The following is a 22482-nucleotide window of genomic DNA, read 5'->3' as shown; positions in this document are numbered from 1 at the left end:
TGCTATGGACCGGCCTGGATTTGTGTACACTGTAAAGGCGTATATTCTGAATTCTCCTTTTTTTCCCTGAATTCCCTTTTAAGCTGATATCCCATAAATACATTCTTCCTGAGTCCTGTTACCCACATGCACTACAGTAAAGATTATGGATCCTAGCAATTGCTCCCGCAGTCAATAAAGGACAGAGAAAAATGTACCCAGGGCAAACCTATCTGTGAACGATCTCTGTAAGCCGATATTTATTCAGTGTGCACTAAATTCTTGGTGGCTTCGCAAGAAACCTTTGTCTGTGGGACGGTGAGTCCCACAGTGGCAACCATTATCTATTCGTGGAAACGACATCCGATGACTCCGCCCGGGCTGGGGGTGGGGACGAGCACCGCGTGGAGAGCTCGACTGAGAATTAAAGTGAGCGAACAAAGAGAACTCCGGGCAGCCGCCCGCCAGCGCCTCGGAGCTGCATCGGGAGACGTCAGGCACGCCCAGAAGGCTGTTCGAATCCGCCTCCCTGGAAAAAGAGCTCAAGTAAATAATTGATGGAGATTGAGCGGACCCAGGACAAAGCTCCGCAGAAAACCAGCGCATGCGATTTCAAGCGGCTTTGGAATCTTCTGCCAAGTACGCGATATGAGAGTGGAGAAAGGACTTCGAGCGCGGCTGCCAATCTTCCATCTCGGGCGGTGGCTCCGGCCTTTTTGTCTTCTTGTCCCGCCGCCCCCCACCCCTTCCCTGCCTTCTGGTCTTTCCTCTTGAAAGTAACCTCTCTCTGGTTACTCCTGCCCTGTGGTCCCTTGCAATCCCGCCCTGTCCCCTGCCCAGTCCGGTGAGGTCAGCTCATGCATATCACTGCACTTCCTGGGGAGCGTCTGGCACGGCTTGGTACCTCGCGTGTCAGCCTGCTGTGAGCCGCAGCCCCAGCCCAGCGGCGGACCGCAGGGAAGTAACCCGCTCTGGGGGCAGCTGAGTCCTGACGTTACCGCCATTGTTTGGAGAAATCGAGTGGGTGTGAATCTGGAGCAAGCTGGCCCAAAGTCGTGCTCAGCCAGAAAGTCGCAAATAATACTGCGAAGTTGAACTTTTCCTCGGCTCCGAAAGGCACAATAAAAACCCTGAGATCCACGGAATATCAAAAGGAAAACGTTGGTGATTTGCATCAACTTCTTGGAAACATCGCCTCTGCTGAGAAGTGAGCAGTTCTGGATTTCTAAAGGGCTGGGGATGAGAGATGGGGTGGGTCGGTAGGCAGACAAAACTTGAGATTGAAAGTGTTGGTTTGAGCCGGGCCAGGGTTGATTGGGTGGCAGTTTCCAAGGGGGAAGCCTTGAAGAGATGCAGCATCTTGTCACTTTGTGAGAACCACGTGACAGCAGCCAGGTACCTTTGATTGTGGAGCCCAGTTACTGGAACACGAGATTTCTCCTGGGTGAAAGCTGTCTGGGGGCCGAGTTTAAAAATTATCTGATGGCTTCTCAGCTCTGGAATGATTCTGCCTAACTAAAAACAAAAAATAAGTTTGCACTGGCATATAGCTTAGTTGGGTGGCCCATGTTAGTGTGACCCAGGCTGATGAACTAGGCCACACATTTTAGTAGTGTCGTGGCTCCAAGAGAAGGTGTAGAAAATAAGTTGGTGGGCATTTTTTTTTCCTAATATCTTCTTTGTTCACCTTATAATCCTTCTGTTTCTGGAAGGAGATGCCAGAAACATAGGGAAGTGGGGGAGGAGTCCTCCAGTAATATTTCTTTATAAAATGAGGAATTACTGCATGCTAATTTATGATACTAAAAATAGATGACAAGCACAATGCAAGTACAGTTACTGACAGTACAGTAACTTTCTCTCTTAATAAGAGAAAAATTTTAAAAAGCAAAACTTTATGCCTAGTCATGGCCTTTTCAGTGCTTTAAGAGAGAAAGGATTCTAAGGAAAAGGTATGTAATTGACTAGCTGACTGCATCACTAGGGAGAGGAACCCATGAGGCAGTAGCTTGCTATTTTCCAGATTAAAGAAGCCAGTGTTGGATTTATCTTGGAAAGATACACAATGGAAATTGATCTTACCACCATGAGGGAAGATGTACCAGCCTTCTGGGTACAGGGTCATTCTGTCTCAAAATTCATTGTATAGAAAGAAATGGGCACTTTAAAAGTACATCTTTGCCTATGATAGCCAGCTAAGAAGATGCTTAAGAATGAAAATATTTTCTATTTAGCAATTATACTTAAAACTAAAATGATTAGCAAGAACTATGAAATTGGATAAGTGTAGAAAAATTCATCACCAGAAACTTAGAGGACTCTGTAGAGCTACCCATCAACTTTTCCAAAAGAATTTAAAAAATTATTTTCCAAAGCTAAAACAAAACAAAACAACAACAACAACAAAACTTTGGGGTTGCTAATAATATGCTAACTAAACCATATAGATAATTCCTAATGCCATTATTTTCTTGAAACCGAGGTTGATTTAAAATCATTCGTTATTTAGATTTTCTTTAGTTCTGCTCTAAAGGAAATTGGGTGTATTTCTCTAAAAACAACATTGGGGGTTGGAAGTTGCTTGAGAAAAGTTTCACTTATACAAATCAAATTTTCTCTAGGAACCTTACATCATAACCCTTTCCCTCTAATTGACACTTGGGAGTACTCATTAAATAAAACCTTCTCCACTAAACTAGGCTTTAAATATAGATTTGATGGTGAGGAAAGCCAAAGTTGTAAAAGCAAGAGTTTAACAACTATAGCATGTGAACATCTCCTTTTGTTTTGGAAGCTTCTTCTCGACCTTACCCTCTTTTCTTTAAATCTCCATTCCCATCAATACATTTCTGACTTTGTATCTCCCCCTTTCCAAAACCTGCTACTGTGAGACTGTAAGGTTCAGCTGCTTTCAGATCCGTCATCATTTTACTGAGGTGGAGGGAGATGGAGACAGTGCCACCGTGGACAAAATGAGAATTGACCACCCTGCATTCTATTCTTCAAGTCAAAGCTTCTATTAAGCTCCTTCCAAATCTCATCATTTTCTGGGGCTTCTCTTGTACAACAAAATCACCCTGTGCTCTGTAACAATGTCGACATGTGTGCTTTCCTTCTTTTGTTTCTGTCCCAGCTTAGAAAGGAAGGTTGGTGGCGGTGAAGAGGGAAGAGGATGATCTAGTGATGGACGATTCCAAATCGCATCCAGTAGGTTCTTCCTAGACTGCCATGAGTCAGCCACCGTCCGGGGGCGCTGCCCCTGCCGCAGCCGCAGCTTCTGCTGCCTCCGCAGCCACAGAGGCTCGCCTGCACCCGGAGGGCAGCAGCAGAAAGCAGCAGCGAGCTCAATCACCCGCTAGGCCGAGGGACAATTCGCTCCGACAGACAACCACGGCCACCCGGTCCTCGGTGGGGGCCGGCACTAAACTCAATTCTGTTCGGCAGCAGCAGCTGCAGCAGCAACAACAGCAGGGTAACAAGACCGGGAGCCGCGGGGGGCCTCCGGCAGGCTCCCGAGGCGGTGGAGGCGGGGCCGAGAAGGCGGCGCCCCAGGCGCCCAAAGGGGCCGCGCCGGGAGCTGTCCAGCCTGCGGCTGGTGCTGAAGCGGCCCCCGCAGCGACCCTGGCCGCTTTGGGCAGCAGGAGGCCCGGGCCGCCTGAGGAGCAGCCCCGAGAGCTAGATTCCGTGCCCTCGAAACTCGGGGAACCCCCTCCGCTCGGGGAAGGGGGAGGAGGGGACGGGGAAGGAGGAGGAGCCGGCGGCGGCTCGGGGGAAAGGGAGGGGGGCGCTCCGCAGCCGCCGCCGCCGCCCAGGGGCTGGCGAGGGAAAGGCATCCGCGCTCAGCAGAGGGGCGGCAGCGGCGGGGAGGGGGCCTCCCCTTCGCCATCCTCCTCTCCCGCGGGCAAAACCCCAGGCCCCGGTAGCAGAAACTCCGGAAGCGGCGTTGCAGGGGGCGGCAGCGGCGGTGGCGGGAGCTACTGGAAGGAAGGATGTCTGCAGTCTGAGCTCATCCAGTTCCATCTCAAGAAGGAGCGGGCGGCAGCGGCGGCAGCCGCGGCTCAGATGCACACTAAGAACGGCGGCGCTAGCAGTAGCCGCAGCTCCCCTGTCTCTGGTGCCCCTGCCATCTGTGAGCCCCTCGCAGTCCCTTCCGCCTCCCCAATGGCGGCGGCGGCGGAGGGCCCCCAGCAGAGCGCAGAGGGCAGCGCAGGCGGAGGGGGCATGCAGGCGGCGGCGCCCCCTTCGTCGCAGCCGCACCCGCAGCAGCTCCAGGAGCAGGAAGAAATGCAGGAGGAGATGGAGAAGCTGCGAGAGGAGAACGAGACTCTCAAGGTGAGGAGGGTGGGGGGAGTCGGGTGGGGGAGGGGAGGTGTGGGCCTCAGAGGATTAGGGCGTGTCCCGGCGGGGGTGAGAGGCTGCTAACCCGATAGGGAGCCTTAAAGAGGGAGGAGAACAGGAAAGGAGGGAGGGGGGTCCTAGGCCTTGTCTGGATTTGAAACAGAACCCGATCTTAGTAACGTTGGGTTTTCATTTAAATCCAAATTGGGCCTTCGTTTCTCCAATCATCATGGTTTGTCCCACTTTTTCGTGGAGAAAGCTAGAGTAAGAGATCGAGAGAAGGCCTAAAGTGGGCCCTCTTTCCAGTTTCTTCTCCTTCATTCGGCTTCTTGTCACTTGTCTAATGGAGGAGGAGGACATAAAGCTGAGAATTTGGAATTGGAATGGGGTGTGTACGGTGTATGTCGGAGGGGCTGGAGGTGAGGCTAATTTTGACCCGCGGCCTGTCACCGCCGCAGAACGAGATCGATGAGCTGAGAACCGAGATGGACGAGATGAGGGACACTTTCTTCGAGGAGGATGCCTGTCAACTGCAGGAAATGCGCCACGAGTTGGAGAGAGCCAACAAAAACTGCCGGATCCTGCAGTACCGCCTCCGCAAAGCCGAGCGCAAAAGGCTCCGCTATGCTCAGACGGGGGAGATCGACGGGGAGCTGTTGCGCAGCCTGGAGCAGGACCTGAAGGTCTGCGGCGTGGGGGCGGGCTTGCCGGCGTGCGGCAGGGGCGGCCGGTGGGGGCTTTGGCCAAGGGCTCTTTGCGCGGAAATGTCTTCAGTGGTGACACGCAAAGAGCTCTGGGGATACAGAGTTTCGCCCCGCTCTGTAAAACAGCAGGGTCCCGGAAGGGTGAGAACTGACAGGTGGGTCTAAAGAGTCCAGTGTGTGTGGAGGGCCTGGCGGAAAACGAGCTCAGTGGGCTCTCCCGGGAGTAACTGTGGCTCTTCCAGAGGTGAAGGGAAGAGGGCGCCTCCCTCCTGGGCGGAAACAAGGGCGTGACAGAGCGCAGGCTCTGACTTGAATCTGGCCTGGAGTCTGTCTCCAAGCCAGAGCTGGCTGGAATCAAGCACTCAAGAGTAGCACTAGGAGGACCCCTCCCAGGGAGTTGAAGCCCAGAATAGGAACAGCACCGGCAAGGGAACTGTTAAGATTTCTCTCTGCAAGTCCCCACCCTACCTCCTTCTTCCAGGATACCTTTCTTCCTGTACTTGCCACTTAGGTAACTCCCTGAGAGGAAAACTGGCCAACTTGTGGCCGGTTTGTTGAAGAAAAAGGAGAATAAAGTAAATAAAAGAATCTCATTTTTAAAGTGAAGTTGCTCCTTCAGAATCTCTTCCAGTGAAGAAATCTCGACCTTGAAATGCATTTTTTAGACAAGTGTAGTCTCCAGTTCATTTTGATTGTAGGCAGATTCATTGACAACGCAACCAGATATTAAATTAATCGTCGTAGGCAACAAAATGAGTGTACTTTTAATTGTATTAGCTTCATCAAGATATAAAAAGCAAATGTATAAATATCCTATTATTTCTTTTAAAGAAAGCTATGAGCATGTATTTTATGAAAGTCATTATTGTATTACTTCTTTTGTTACTTTTCCTAGCATTTCTTGAGTGCTCACTATGTACCAGGCACTTGGCTAGCATTGTTCATACATTATTTCATTTAATTCTCAAGGGAAAAAAAAAAACCTGTAAGGTAGAGATTATTAATGACGTCATTTTACAGAGGCACAAACTGCACCTTTCACAGAGGGAAAGGGCCCAGACCTGGAAAGCAGCTAATAAGTAGCCAGGCTCACTCTCCATCCTGTCTAAAACCAGAAGCCAGTATCCTACTCCTCTACACCAGAATGTTCCACTTTTCTTTCAGACACTAAAACTTCCAAGATAATCTCAAAATATGGGGTAAAAATGCACAGTCATTCCAAAAAATTAATATCAAGAACTAAAGTGTTTCCTAAAATTAAGCACTTAGAATTCTAGTTATAAGATCAAAATCCAAGCCCCAGCCCCCTACTTGTAAAAACTTCTGTTTTCCATTCTTTATCATAGATGATAATGAAAACATCTACCGCAGAGTTTTATTGTAGAATTCGAGGAGATATGTGAAATTTCTCTACATGTGATAAAACGCAATAGAACATTTGTTACCATGGTGTAGGATAGAAGTTAAGGGAACAAAATCTGGAGTCAGACTACCAGACTACTTGTTAGTTGTATGACCTTGAGCATATTACTTTACCTCTCTGAGACTCAGTTTCCTCATCTGTAACATAGGAATAATAGTAATACCTATCTCATGGGATTGTCGTGAGGGTTAAATGGTTGATTTGTGAATTGCTTATATGTAAAGCATGCTCAACACTTCCTGGCACATGGTAAGCACTAGATAAGTATTGGTTCTTAATGCTTTCAGTATGAATAAAATTTTAGCCCACTTACTGTATTGTCTTTAATTATATTTTATTGGTACAAACACTGTGATTCAGGTTGCAAAGGATGTATCTGTGAGACTTCACCATGAATTGGAAAACGTGGAAGAAAAGAGAACAACGACAGAAGGTGAAAATGAAAAACTGAGGCAACAGCTCATAGAAGTTGAAATTGCAAAGCAAGCTTTACAGAATGAACTGGAAAAAATGAAGGAGGTTAGTATTTGATTATTTCGTGGCATACCATATATTTTTAGCTCTTCAGAAAAGAATTCCAAGGAGCAATATGACTGTTAAAATAATTCTTTCTTTTAAGATTATAGGACAGTTTTTTGTCCTCACGCAGTGTGTTGAAAAATACATGATTTCATACTAATATGTGAGTAGCAATGAAAAAATTCCGACCCGAACTCTGTCTCTAACTTGACATACATGGGCTGTGATGGACGTGTCACCTCTGGGTCATCTAAATGTATGTTAATTAGATAAATTACATAGTGTACTAAATGCAAAGTGTGTGAAGAGTATGAAGGAATGAGCCTTGTGTTAGTTGAAGGGAAGAGTTAGTCCTGTGAGATTACTACTGAGTTTATAGAGCCATAAACTTTTAGGATGGAAAAGGCTATAAAGGCCATTTAGTCTAATCCATTCATTGGTTGAATTCTGTCTATAATGAAGCTCCCTTGTCCCTGATGGTCTAATACTTAGAATATCACCAGTGACTAACCCTTGAGATCTTTTATAGCAGCCACTGCTATCACATCATAGCTCTGTTTAAAGGTTTTCTTTGTTTTGAGTTGAAATCTGTTGAATGATGACTTTAACCAATTTATCTTAGTTCTACCCTTTAAGGTAGAAGAGTCAAATTTGTCTTCCATGTTAGCTACTTGAAGATTCCTACCTTATTTACCCTGAGTCTTCTCAAAGACTTAAAAAAAAAAAAAAAAACAGAATCAGGATCAAAGAAAATAATTGGAGGAGAAAAGAAATTGAAAGATCTATCAAGAAGCAATTAGCTTTATGATAAATAGCAATTTAATTTTAGTTAAAACAATATTCTTTGAAAACTACCTGATCATGTACAATGTAGCTTATGAAAACTATTAGCAAGAATAGCAAATGCACAAGTGGTCTTCTGAACAATTCCTCTGCTTGGATATGCAGAATTCTAAGGGAAATCCTAAGCTTTCCACAGACACTGAGGTATTGAGCCACATGTCATAGCTGTGCTTATCTCAAAATCATACAAAAATATATCTACAACGTAACAGTGAAATTATAGTCTGAGAATATATACGTGCTAAGACTTTGTAGAGCATGATTTCGGTGAGGTAAACTAATTTTTTGTGATCTTAGTGTTTACTTATTCTTATATTATCCCAACTTTAAACATTTTTTAACATGACGAAATAGGGAAAATTATTTTAATGATATGAAATCTTTGGCTACTAGTTAAGAGTGGCTCTGTGCTATAGTAGAAAAACATGGAGAATGAGAGCCATGTGAGCTATCTTCACTAGTAACTAACTGGGTGACTTTAAAAGGCCTGTAACTTCTACTTGCCTTCATTTATTCATTATAAATTGTAAAGGTTGTATTATATGATTCTCAACATCTTTTGCCATCATATAAGACTTTTATCCTAAAATTCAGGATATCGCCATTTAAAGAGCAGCATAGTTTATTTTCTAACGTGAAGAGATCAAATGTGAAATTAATATAGATATAAATATATGTTTCTTCAACAATAACTACAGTGTAGTGTGTCATGTTAAAAGTGTCATTCACAGGGCAAAAAATTAAGTAGGAAACTGTATTAGTTCTCCAGGGCTGCTCTAACAAAGTACCAAAAACTGGGTGGCTTAAACAACAAAATGTATTGTCTCACAGTTCTGGAGGCTAGAAATCCAAAGTCAAGGTGGTGGTACGGCTAATTCCTTCTGAGGATGTGAGGGAAGGATCTGTTCCATATCTCTCTCCTTGGCTTGCAGATGACTGTCTTCCAAATTATAAATTCCCCCTTCTTATAAGAACACCAGTCATATTAAATTAGGGCCCACCTTAATGACCTCATTTTAACTTGATTACCTCTGTAAAGACTCTATCTCCAAGTAAGGTCACATCCTGAGGAACTGGGGATTAGAACTTCAACATATGAAATTGGCGCAGAGGGTGGGGAGGAGGGAACATACTTCAGCCCACAACGGTAGCAATTAATAGCTTCCTATGGGCAGGGTAAAAGAAAGTTCATCGTGGGTCTCATTAGGCCCCATTCCCTGTTCATACATCACTTGTGTTATCCCATATTCTTTGTCTATACAATACAATGTCTATAAAAACATTTGAGTAAAAACAAACTTCACTTGATTCCCAGATACTAAAAAGAAATACCTTGTAATTTGGTATCATGTCAATGTTTTTCAAGTGGTTATCTGAAAAGTTGTATTTGAGAATGGCATAAAGGTTTTCTGATTTTCATCCTACATCCAGGAAAGGAAATGCTCATAGACTGTCCATTAGCTAGAAAAATGTGATCTCTCCCATCTTAAAATAAAGCCAAAATAATCTGGCCACCCGGAAGGAGTAAGGGCTAGAATTTAGGAATGTCCTCAGAAGAATTTTAAAGGTATGTTTCCTTGATTTTTTTTTTTCTCCCACCCCCTTCCCTGTGACTATTTCCTCCTTCAGGGCTCTAATTCTGAGTTGAGAAAATACTATTACAGCACCAAGCAGTGTGGATATATATATTCATGACAAAGAGGCAATTCACATTGTCTTTGGAGTTATAAAAGCCAAACTCCAATCCCTGATTAGGAAATACAACAAAAATATAAAGAATTTAGGAGCATGTATTCAGGACATCAACTTTTAAAGTAGCCTTTCATTAAGAAAAATAGCATTCCCAGTTTGAGAAGATGGGTGGTGATGGGGAACAGAAATAGGAAGGGAGAAAGAGAAGATACCAGTCTAAGGAATGCTACATGTAAGAAAGGAAAAATGAAGAATATTATGGCAGTAATATTTTATAATCATCCATTTGAGGTTGACCTTCATAGTATTCAAAATAGTGTAAGAAATAGAATAAGTAGTTTAAAAATATGTTTAGAAATCAGAAATGTTTCAAATAAGATTTTTACAACAGTACTTCTGTTATCCTCCAAGAAGATGAATATTAAAACTGAGCTGCTATATAACAGGCTTACTCTGTGGGGTAGGGGTTGTGAGTTTCCCATTGGATGACTTGTAACAGCTTCAGTTATCCATCTGCTTCCTTGGTTGTAAAGTGAAAATATATTCAAGTCCTTGGTGAATGCTAACCACATGGACTGTTATCCCTTTTGTCATTCTACTGGTGGAGAAAAATAGAACCAGGCCGAACTCTCCATTATGAGGAAAGATACTAGTTACAGAGTAAAATCATAAAATGGTAAATAGAATATACTAGAGAAGAGCAATCCTCCAATCCTAAGAATTTAGTTCCTTGTATGGAGTCGTATAGATGTTGAACAGCACCACTGGGACTAATAGACCATCTGCTAGAGTTTGGGACTGTTTACTAAGGGTTTAACTAGCTCCAAGGGTATTAACCAATTGTTCTCAGTGCTAGTGGCTGCACAAGGTCCTGTGTGCCTGCTCACATCTATCTGCTTATCTTCTCCCCCTGAGCGAGTGGAGTAGGCACCTGGGAGTAAGAAGAATGGAGTAGAGGCAGGATGGAGGTAATTAGCTGTGTCTACTGCAACTCCTTGCTTGTATTGAAATAGCTGATATTCTGCCAACTGCAAACAAGAGGGACCACTTAGAGTGCTGCCTTCAAATCTTAATAGCATTCTCATCCCAATTATAAAGCATTGATTGCTACTAGCAGTATGCTTTCTTGCTGTAGAAAAATGCCTTTACCTTTATGTAACCAGGGAAAAATGATGGTGTATCTTTAAGCATCGTAAATGATCAGACAGACAGTAGTTTTTGTAAAAGTTGTTTCATGCAAACAACTAGCTCTTTGAATGCCAGGATGGGTTCATGCATAAATAGGATAAAGGGAGGGTATGGAGGAGGCTCTAGACAACACATTTCTGTAAAAGGTGAGTTTTTGGTCCAGTTAAATTGAGGGTCATTGCCCTCATGAAGTTCTGCTGCTATAGGAGTAAACATTATTTTCAAAACTTTGAAACTCTCTGTGCTCTTCAGGAGAGAGGGGTCTTCTCATGTCACTTTTAAAGTTGGGTGCTTGCAAAAAGCATTGATGACAGACACTTGAGCAAAGAAATCATCAACAGATGACCAAAGGGAAGAAAGAATAAGTGAGATGATGATGATGAGAACTATTTATCAGCTCTTTTTCATTTCAGAATAGGTATTCTGTTTTGTCTCATCCCTCAGCTGTACACAAGAATCTTAAAAGAAAATAATTGTCTTAACTTTTCCCAGTCTTTGCTCTAGAGGGTTCTTAACTGGTCTACTGCAATAGCACCACCTATCTTGGGACTTTTATTTTCTGTGTACTTGGTTTATATATCCTATCTATTATAAGGAACTTTTATTCTAGAACACAAAACTAATTAGTACTATAAATTTTAACAGTGATGCCTCTGGTTTTGTTTTTTAGAGTCCATTGAGCGTGTTATCTATATGCCCAGATTCTCTTTACAAACAGAACACTTTAATAGACAAATTTTTGTACGACACGTTTATAATTACCAGTTTATTTTCTTACATAAAATAAAGGACCAATCATAACTACACTTGGTTCTGATAGGGTATATTTATTTAAGTAATAAAGTGTGAAAGAGAAATGCCAAGCAATAAATCAGCGAACAAGCAGCTCAAGAGACACTTTTCATGGGGAATTTCTTTGGCATGCATTTTCCTCTGGTTCTGGGGGTTTTCTTAAAATTTGTGAACAGAACAGTAGTCGCTGATATTTTAAAATGAACTGGCCATAAATATTTTTAAATGCATCAAATAAACACTAATACTTTAGTCATAATCTTCTCAGAGCCAATAGTTTGTTGGATAACATAGATAGGAATAATGAAGACTAAATTAAAAACAAGGAAGAGCATGCCAGGTAAGTACAGAAAAGCTTGTCTTCCAGGAAATTACCTTTTGTTATGAATGTATGTTTAAAGATGTATGTATTTAGGAATTATACATTTTATTGTTTTTTTTTTTTTTAAGAAATTACATATGCAGCTGCATGCCTAAGATTTAGGCTTGTGTAAGTGGCTTTTTTACTCAGATGCCAAGCCCCTGGCAGAAGCAAATTAGTACACAATCAGAAACTGGTGGATTATTTTATGAAATATATTGAACTTTTCATAAAGACTTCAAACTTCCGGTTATTTACATAAGAATAGAGGTCCAAATGACACACCCCCACATAGTTGATCAGATTCCAGTTCTTTTTTTTGGCTGAAATTTTGAACTTTATGTTCTTGAAACTGTAAAGCACTGTACAAATACAGGTTTACCTGAGTAAGTATCGCTAATTGAGTACATTTGCAGTTCCCATCTAAAATATCTTTTGATTTTTATGTTTGCAATGTAATAGACTTTGTAGAAATTGTTCAACACAGGTGTGTTTAAATGTTTGTTTTATTTGCCGTGAAAAAATATTCATGAGAGTTAAGTCTCCAACCCTGGACTCTGCTCAGAGGCCGGTTTAACATTATCCAAGGGCTCTAGGCTGAACTTTGAGTGACCCACCCCTGAGAGAGCAGTAGTTTACCTGTGTTAAATGTCTCCATGGAAGTATATTACTTATACAGTTACCAAAAGATTATTACTTCTCTGACTTCTGTGTCCAACTGACCTTAAAATCGGATTTGACGTGGTTCACAATAAAATCATAAAACTATTGAAATAAGGTTTAAAAATGAGGTCAAGTAAAAATTCTGGGAATCCAGGGGATGTACATTGTTATGTAACAGCTCTGAGTTTAGAAGCAATTAAGGCAGGGAAACAAGTATTGAAAGAAATTCTTTCCTACCTGTGACTAGACAGGAAAGCAACACCAAGTTTTCCGTGAAGCCTCTGGAACAACCAGGAAGCAAATCAATTACAGTGCAACAAAATGTTGACAATTATAAACAGGTGTTACATGGCAACCACTATAGATGGATGAGCTTTCAAAACAATTGCCAGTTCTCATCTATATAATACATTAAGAATGAAAACTTTACAGAAAAGAAAATTAAGGCATTTTGTCACTAGCCATAAATTCGAATGTGGTTGAATAGAAAGTACATATGTCATCAATTCTGGAAATTGGCTTTGAGGCCTCACCTGTCATTCCCTGTGACTCTGGGCAAATAACTTGAAATTTATAGGCCTGAGGTTATTTTCTTGTATTTGTAAATACAGAAATTAAACGGAATGCTCTCAATGGTCCCTATAAATGTCTGTTTCTACTTTGTCAGTTATCTATCTCTGTTCTCTCAGAAAGTTTCATATTCAGGCATGAAATTCAGTTTTATTACTATTATTTAATTACTATAATTTTTTATATATTCAGTCAACAGATATTTATTGAAGAATAGTTTAATACCTGCTATAGTGTGGCCACACAGGTACCACAGAGGATATGAAGATATAGATGGCATAGTGTTGCAGTAAACTCCAAGTTTGCATTTACCGAAGGGCCCTACTAAAGAATTTTTAGCCCAGGGAGTGAGACCTACGGTGATCTCTCTGATTGTTGCTACTGAGCATTCAGAGCCTGGTTTAGTGCTGTAGAAATTAGAACTGAAGACCTGGTGTGTGGGTCTGAGGACAAGTGGAGTCTTTCAAATAATCTGGGCCCTTTTTTTTGATGTGGCCTTAGTTCTCCACCCCAGGAAACCACAAAGATCATGTGGTAACCAAAGAATTCATCATCTTTCCCAGTAAATAAACCACTGTATTGAATGATGGCACCTAAACATTCTAATTTGGGCAGAAAGTCTCCGAGGTGGGTTCTTTGACCATGCAGTTCTTGGGGTAAAATCTGCTCCTGTTTTCTGCACCTGGAGGGCTGCCAGGCTCTCACCACAGAGGGTGAATTAATGCATGCTGATCCTCAGTCAAACATCCAAACGTTTGCATTTTGCTATTATTGAAACTTATTTTTATCCCCGATGACTTCTCTGATGTTTTTTGAAGTTACAAGTTTTTATATTTCAAAGAGTATAATAAAAATCTCTTTGAGGCTACTTAGTCTTTGTATGTGTGGCAGACATAAACCTCATGTAGAGTAGATGCCCATTAAACAACCTCAGTCCCTTCCTTAGGGGATTCCAAGAGTGCAGCCATGAATTCAGTAGTCCATGCGGTACCTTTAGACTTCTGAGCAGTAACTAATGACAGTATTCTCTACCACTCCCCTTCACCATGGCCACCCTTGGCTGCTTGAGAATGGGCTTTCCCCTAGGAACAGCAGAAAATAGCATCTCCTCTCTGTCACAGCCTTTTATGTAAATCTAAAAACCTATAAAATTTGATCTGACTTTAATGTAGCAAACATTGGGATAACAGATAATCTCACCTAGGGGATAGTCTGTGCCATTAAGCTATTAATTATTTTCTAATAGAAAGGACAACCTTATACAGGTTGTACTTTGACAACAGCTACAGTGAAGTCCTCACAAGATCAACCAGACTGTTGGCTCTACAAGGACAGGCCCATGCCTATTTTGGTCACTGTGGCACCCTCAGCCATCAGTTCAGTGCCCAGCATGTAGGCAATTAGACCGCTTTCTTCTGTAATATTATAATAATTTCATACTTAATTTGTGCATATCTTTTTCGTGCACTAGACTGTAAACTCCCTGAGGGTATAGACGGAGTCTGTCTTATTCATCATTATGTCCACAACAACCAGAAGAGAATTTGGCACAAAGGTGATAAGCAATAAGTAACTTTGAATAGAAAATAAATGGAACCGAGCAAGGTGTTTCAGGTCCTATTTCACAGGGAGAAAAAAAAGTGACTCAGAACCAGGGCTCTTTCTATGGTACTTACTGCAATACAAGCAAATGAGAAGATAACAGGTAGGTAACTCCAGCCTCACCCCACTTCCAGAACTAGAGGTCTCCTGACCTTCTAGAAACTTCCAATTCTCTACCTTGCTCCTCTCAAATCCCATTTATTCACCAGAAGCAGCAAGTCTTCCCTGAAACAAGGTCCCGTCTCAAAGGGGTCTTGGGAAGGGGAATGAGGACAGGAACTCAGAACAAGGTAACTCTGACACCTTGAGCATCAGCTGTGCAGTTTAATTTCTATGTGCTTTGGTAAGAAAATGTGAAATGCAGGTTTAGGGAAGGAGAGAAGACTGCAGAGCTTGTCACTCCCAGAGACTATCCAGTTGAATTTGCTTCAAACCTTCATTGGGACAGTCGATTCAGCAGTTAATTTGGCTGCAGAGATATGGAAAATTACCCCAGGGCTGTAGTTGCTCAGTAGCCACCAGTGTCGAGTGCTAATTATCTTCCAGTCACTGTATCAGATACTCTATGTATAACTATGTTGTTAATAGTTTTATTTTACAGATGAAGACTCCTAGGCTCAGAGAGGTTAAAAATATCACCTGTTAGCATGCCGGTCCATGCCCAAGTCTGTCTACCTCCAATGCGTGGCCTCCACCAGTCAGTGCTGGGTGGCCTCACTGCAGGGACTCAGGCTGCCCCTCCATAGCCACTTCCACGTTCTTCCCACCCACAAATAGCCTACCTTCTTTAGGGACCTCAATACTCCTTGAATCTTCATATTCTGTGTCTCTCGTGATTCTTTGATCAAGCATTGAGAGTAGACTTCCAAGGTGTCTACAGGAAAAAATCGATGTTATCTCACAGAAAGGGAATCTTTGCAGAAAAAAGTAGAAATATAGGGCTAGAAAAATGTTTTCAGGTCTGTCGATACTGTCTCCCTTTTTGAAGATATAATAGCTGTGTTATTTCAGATAAGTCACTTAATAGCTGACTCTCAATGTAATCACCTCTTAAAGGAAAATAAGTATTTTTCTATCCAGTCTACTCACAAGTATAACATGAGATAATTATGTACGAAAGTGTTTTATAAATAGTTAAGATACTAACTACATCAGATGTTATTGTTATCATCACATAGCTCTAGGTTAGCTGATTAGGACTTAACTCCTAGAAAGAATTTTTAAGTCTATGAGAGTGAAATTTTAGATCAGTCTAGGACTCCAGTTCTTTTCTACAGGCCTTTGAATCACTTTTGCTTTCTTGTTTTTCATGAATGTCTATCACTCTCTGAATCTCCCCTTTACATCTTACTTCCTTATAAAGCCATTCTAACTTCTTCCACTTGTCCCAATGCCTCCTCCACTAGGTTTGTCTTTAGTTCTTATTGCTTCATCGCCCATTATCTCACACTTGCAAATGATTTGGGGGATGAAAATTTAATCTGGCTGCACTACCTGCCACTGCATTCGTCAACAGGGCCAACTACACTGACTTGTCTTGCTAAATGTCTCTCTCCTACCTTGCTGCTCTATAAATATGCTTCCTAAAGAGGAGCGCCTTAGCAGAGAGAGTAGGGCTGTTCTTTGATCAAAAGTATTCAAGCACAAGACAATTTGGATTGCTTTGTAGCTTTTATTGACTCCACAGCTAAATTCTGTGCTCTCTGAATTTAAGAACCATATTTCTATTTAACTGACATATACATACAGTTATACATACAGAAACCATCAATAAATGCTTGGTCAAGAGAAGATGTTTTAAAGATAAGATTGCTATTGGCAGACCTCATCTTTAGCTCCTTAAATTAGAATTTATTAATTACCTTTGTTTTCCAATATGTGTGTTATTACTTTTGAGTAAATATAGCATGCAATTTCACTGTATATTAGGAAGTAGTTTGCAAATGAAAATTTAGTTATAGCTTGAAGATTTTACAATTGGCTGAATTTGAATGGTAATATAATATAATTATTTATTTGATGTTTCTATTCTAATTCCATTTTTACATATCAGGGTCAGTTAAGCTGATCTTTATCCAGATGGTAAATGACATTTGAAGATGACATTTGAAGATGTCATTTAGCCTCTTTCCTGACATTTTCCATTTTAGACATATATTTCACTTAATGGGGCCATTTATATTCAGCATGATTCAACTTAGAAGCACTTAAAATTAAAAATTCAAAGTATTCTGTATTCATCTGCTGGCTAGCTCAGTCATTTCCAATTTGTCTAGCCAATTAATCATAGTTATAAGCAGTTAATAAAATTAACTATGTTATTTTTTCTTTCCTTCACAAAGTTTTTTTAGCATTACATTGGCCAAGCACCTTAATTAATAGCAGAAGTAATTAGACAACCCAATCGTTTATTGTATTCAGGTGCATAATGAGCAACTAATGTGTTGGTATGTAGTCATCCACTACCTCCCTGGACGTGGAAAAAAAGAACGATTTTCACAGAACTTTATCAAGTGAATCCATCTGTATGTATTCAGGAGGATCTATTATATGGAAAGTGTTGTCTTTCTATATAGGTAAAATATAGCTATTGGATTCATTTATTTAGAGATATGGCTAAATTTAAATCAGAATAATTTTGTCCTGTGATGATTCTGAAAGTGGTTATCCTATTTTTAATCCTACTGGTGTTAACTTTATTTTGTAATACATATATGATTCTCAATTTTCCCAATTACCAAAATCAAAACTAACGCAAGGAATTAAAAAAATTCTTTCAGTTAGTCTGACCCCTTAGACTGCAACTTGGTCTTTGTTAAATTAATATGTGATTATAGACTAAGATTGTTACTATTAAGTTATTCATTGTTATACCACATGGTTTTAATTTAAAAACTATCTTTTGATTTTATATGCAATTTTATAGTCATACAAACAATTTCTATGTATTCAAACAATTTTAATACTTACAATCAATGATTTTAAACCACCACTTCTACATTTCTGAGACCTTAATTTTAAATAATTCTGAATTGATTAGATAATAGATTATTTTTTAGGACAAGTTTGTAGATGTTATATATTCTGAGCCTTTGCACTTTTGAAAGTAGACTTTGGTTGACTTTACACAGGAAAGGCAGAATGGAATTACTGAGTAAAAATTTTTTCTCTTACATATATTATTATATATTAACTCTGGCATTTGTTTTGCAATGCAGAAGTGAGATTAGTCTGATTCCTTTGTAGGTCAAGTTATTTTTTCTCTGCATGTTTTTTTTTTTTTTTTTGGAGACAGGGTCTCACTGTCACCTGAGGGAGAGTGCAGCAGCATCACATAGCTCACTCAAACCTCAAACTCCTGGGCTCAAGTTATCCTCCTGCCTTAGCCTCCTGAGTAGCTGGGACTATAGGCGTGCACCACCATGCCCAGATAATTTTTTCTGTTTTTTGTAGAAATGGGGACTCTGTCTTGCTCAGGCTGGTCTCGAACTCCTGGCCTCAAGCAATCCTCCCACCTTGGCTCCCAAAGTTATGGGATTACGGGTGTGAGCCACTGAGCCCAGCCCTCTCTCTACATATTTATGAATATTTTTCTTTACCCTTTGTATCAATTGGAGTCCTCCAGTAGGAAACCAAATTCACCCAAGATGATTCGAATGAAGTGGGATTACTCACAGTGGTGTGGGCAGGATTAAGGGAGCAAACCAGGGCTGGTGAGGCATTCAGAAAAGACTAGCAATGCTTGGAAACCATCACCATCCCTGAAGATGAAGACATGCCTAGGAAATAGTGCTTGGAGGCCAGTGAAAACTGAAATTGTGGAGTAGGGTCCACCCAGTGGGATCTATTGCCTGGAGTGGACTTAGTTACTGCCTAAGATATGCTGTTGAAAAAGTGAAGAAATGAACTCTCTCCTCCCACCTTCCATTCCTAAGCATTCCTACCAGTGCCTTCTATTGGCTAAACCCAACTAGGAGTGAGCTGGTGGGGTGGAAACCTGGGTAAAGCAGGGTCCGGAGGTCAGGCTCCTGAAGCATAGAACAGGGCAGAGAAGGAGCAAGAATGAATCTGAGCAGCTATAGGAGAATAACCAGTTCAGAAATATTGCCTGGACATAGCTAGATGATGGTCTTTGTTTTAAATATGTCCAGAACACATAAACCCTTTAATAAGTAAATTAACATTTACTTATTTATTATTTCAGAAAAGCTTTCTTGCATTATAGACTTGAAAATCATGTGTACTCTATTTTTTTCTTCTTAGCATTTTCTTCACTTTGTATTCCTTACTATCTTCTCATCCTTTCATTTTTTAATTCTTTTCTTCTGCGTCCTTGGATAATTTCTCAAGTTTGTTCCCAATATTAATGAATTTCTGCCATGTCAGTTTGGCTTTGTTAAAGATATGAGTGCAAAATTCTTACCTTTTTAGTGTTCTTTGTGAGTTTTCTTATTCCTGACTGTTTCCTAGTCTTCAGAGATTAATCTCCTCTTATGACCTTGTTTATAGAAGCCATCTTCATTATCTTATTAAGAATGCAGTATTTTCTAAAGCCATCTTCTATGTTTCATAGTAGATTTCAGAGATATATTTTGGTTTTTTCTTTTTTGTTCTCTTCAGCTGACTTTTTAATTGACCCAAAGCATTTTACTTAAACAGCTTTATTGAGGTATAATTTACATATCATAAATTCACTTAAGTGTGCAGTTTAATGGTTTTTAGTAAATATACAGAGTTGTGCAACCATCACCTTCACCTAAATTTACAACATTTCCGTCACTTCATAAAGATCCTTTGTGCCCATTTGCAGGTCCCCTTTGTTCTCAACCCTAACCCCGATCAACCACTAATCTATTTTTTGAATCTATAGCTTTTATTTTCTGTAATCATACAATATGTGGCCTTTTGCATCTGACTTATTTCACTTAGATCAGTGTTTTTGAGGTTCATCCATATAGCATATATCAGTACTTCATTTCTTTTTATTCCCAAATAATATTCAGTCGTATGTGTATTCCACATTTTGTTTATCCATTCTTCAGCTGGTGGACATTGGATATTTTCTAATTTTACGAATAATGTTGCTATGAACACTCATATACAAGTTTTTGCGTGGATGTGTGTTTTCATTTCTCCTGGGTAGATACCTAAGAGTGGAATTTCTGGGTCATACAGTGAATTTATGCTTAACTCTTTAGAGAAAGTGCCAACTATTTTCCAGAGTGGCTGCACCATTTTACATTTCCACCAGTAACAAATGAGGGTTTTAATTTATCTAGATCCTCGCCAATACTGATCACCCATCTTTTTTACTTTAGCTATTCTATCGGGTGTTAAATGATACATCATTGTGTTTTTAATTTGTATTGCCCTGATGATGTTGCACATCTCTTCCTGTGGTTTGTTTCATGTGCTTCTGTCCATCCATATATCTTATTTTGTGCAATGTCTATTCAAAACTTTTTGTCCATTTTTAATTGGGTTATTTATTTAGTTATTTTTGAGTTCTAATTTAAGTTCTTCATATACTTTGAACACATGTCTTTTATGGGATACAAGATTTGAAAATGTTTTCTTCTATGGTTTATCTTTTTACATTCTTAATGGTGTGTTTTGAAGTGCAAAAGTTTTTAATTTTGATGAAATTCAATTTATATATTTTTTATTACTTATGCTTTTGGTGTCACATCTAAGAAATCTTTGCCTAAACTACAGGAAAATTCATTGTAATGTTTTTTTCCTAACAGTTTTAAGGTTTTAGCACTTACATTCAAATCTAAGATCCATCTTGAGTCAATATTTGTGTATGGTGTGAGTTAGGGGTACAGCTCCATCTCTTTGCACATAGATCACCAAATGCCTCAGCTCCATTTGTTGCAAAAACTTTCCCCACTGAACTTCCTTGACCCAGTGCACTTTTATCTTCTTTCTCCTTTTACTTTCTTTTAGAAAATGTCATCATTGAATGTCAACCATTCTTTGTAGATTTAATGTTGGCTTAAGACATGCACGGTATAGCTTTTTTTCTTATCCTTGTCACTGTCCACGGGCTACTAATTGCCCTCTCTCAGATCTAAAGGTGTGGAGCAGCTTGATGTGTGCATTTCCAACCCAATTTCTGATAGCTAGTAGATATTCATCTAATTCTGGCCTATTTGTCTGAAATAGGAAAGTCTACTACTGCAGCACTCAGGTACACTGACTTTGAGGAAGACTTGTATCTTAGAAAAATTTGAAGCAGCTTTCGTTGTTCTTTGCCTATCTTTGGTATATGAAAAACAATAAACGCCCACATAGGTGCTCCCAAGGCTTTTCTGCCTATGCTTCTACCCAAGAAGCACCAGATAAGGAAAGACTATGTCTCATGACTCATTGCACAATTAATCATCTAGCTCCTTTTCCCTGAATAGTTCCTACTTGTATTGGAATTGTAATAACCAGAGAGCTGCTGATTGCAATGTTGTCTGTGCAATATTTACACGTAAAAAAATAGGGTTGAGGTGCAGACGTGTTGCTCCCTGGTTGGTTGTTTTTAAATAACTTTATTGAGTCTTATTTTGCATATCATTTAATTAATCTATTCAACTATACAACTCAGTAATTTTCTAGTAAATTTCCAAGTCGTACTATGACCATAAATCAGTTTTAGCACATTTTCATCACTCCAGTAAGATCACTCATGCCCATTTACTGTTAATCCCCATTTCTTCCTTCCCTTTTGCTACCCCAGGCAACTGCTAATCTACTTCCTGTATCTATGGATTTACCTTTTCTAGATATTTCATTTAAATGGAATCATACAATTTGTAGTCTCTTAGGTCTGGCTTCTTTCACTTAGTATAAGGTTTTTAGATCCATCCATGTCATATCATGTATCAGCAGTTCATTCCTTTTTTATTGCCAAATAATATTCCATTGTACAGATACCATATTTTATCTATCCATTCACCAGTAGATGGATATTTGAGTTGTTTCCAAGCTTTGATTACTAGGAATAATGCTGCTAAGAATACTCTTGTGCAAGTCCTTTGTGGATATGTGTTTTCATTTCTCTTGGGTATGTATCTGAGAGTGGATTGCCAGGTCATATGGAAAATTGATGTTTAATCTTTTAGTAAGTAAGATGGTGGCCAGGTGTGGTGACTCCTGCCTGTAATCATAACGCTTTGGGAGGCCCAGGCGGAAGGATTGCTTGAGGCCAGGAGTTCAAGACCAGCATGAGCAAGAGCAAGACCCCATCTCTACAAAAAATGGGAAAAAAAAATCAGCCAGATGTGGTGGTGACACACAGTTGTAGTCCCAGCTACTTGGGAGGTTGAGGCAGGAGGATCACTTGAGCCCTGGAGTTTGAGGTTTCAGTGAGCTATGATGACACCACTGCACTCTAGCTGGAATGACAGAGTGAGACCCTATCTCAAAAAGAAAAACAAAAAAGAAAGAAACAAACAAACAAACAGGATGGTTAGTTTTGATTGGTCTGCATGTCTTATTCTTCTGTTTCAGACAATAAAGGCTATATATTAGATGGATTATGTTTCTTGTTTGAATTCCACTGATGCTTTTGTTAAAGGAAAATTTTCTTGGATTCTGACGAATGCTTGATTAGTTTTGGGCATTACTGTGTTTACATTTTTACATTTGCCTTCAGGTATATTTCAGTAGGAAATAAATGATAGCTTCATGTGATATTAACCCAGAATTCTTTTAATTTGAGTAACAATGTGAAAAGGGTCAATTTTCTTTAAAATACAATACTTCAGAAAACAAATCTGAAAAAAAAAAACAAACCCAAATCTGGTTCATTTATG

At 40.1% G+C, this 22482-nt stretch overlaps 1 protein-coding gene across 1 annotated transcript in view; it reads left to right on the top strand.

The window, feature by feature from the left end:
- Window positions 1-434: 434 nt before the first annotated feature.
- The window catches only part of MTCL3 (MTCL family member 3), a 40019-nt gene continuing 17971 nt past the window's right edge, over window positions 435-22482 (top strand). The window contains exons 1-4 of the mRNA XM_069488665.1: window positions 435-1186; window positions 3113-4311; window positions 4776-5000; window positions 6805-6963. Of these exons, the coding sequence (XP_069344766.1) occupies window positions 3208-4311; window positions 4776-5000; window positions 6805-6963 (1488 nt within the window). The 5' untranslated portion in view covers window positions 435-1186; window positions 3113-3207. The remainder of the gene's footprint in view (window positions 1187-3112; window positions 4312-4775; window positions 5001-6804; window positions 6964-22482) is intronic.

This window comes from Eulemur rufifrons, chromosome 15 (assembly GCF_041146395.1).
Source record: "Eulemur rufifrons isolate Redbay chromosome 15, OSU_ERuf_1, whole genome shotgun sequence".
NCBI lineage: Eukaryota > Metazoa > Chordata > Mammalia > Primates > Lemuridae > Eulemur > Eulemur rufifrons.
Note: the sequence above shows the minus strand (reverse complement) of the source record. Positions and strands in the feature narration are given on the sequence as shown.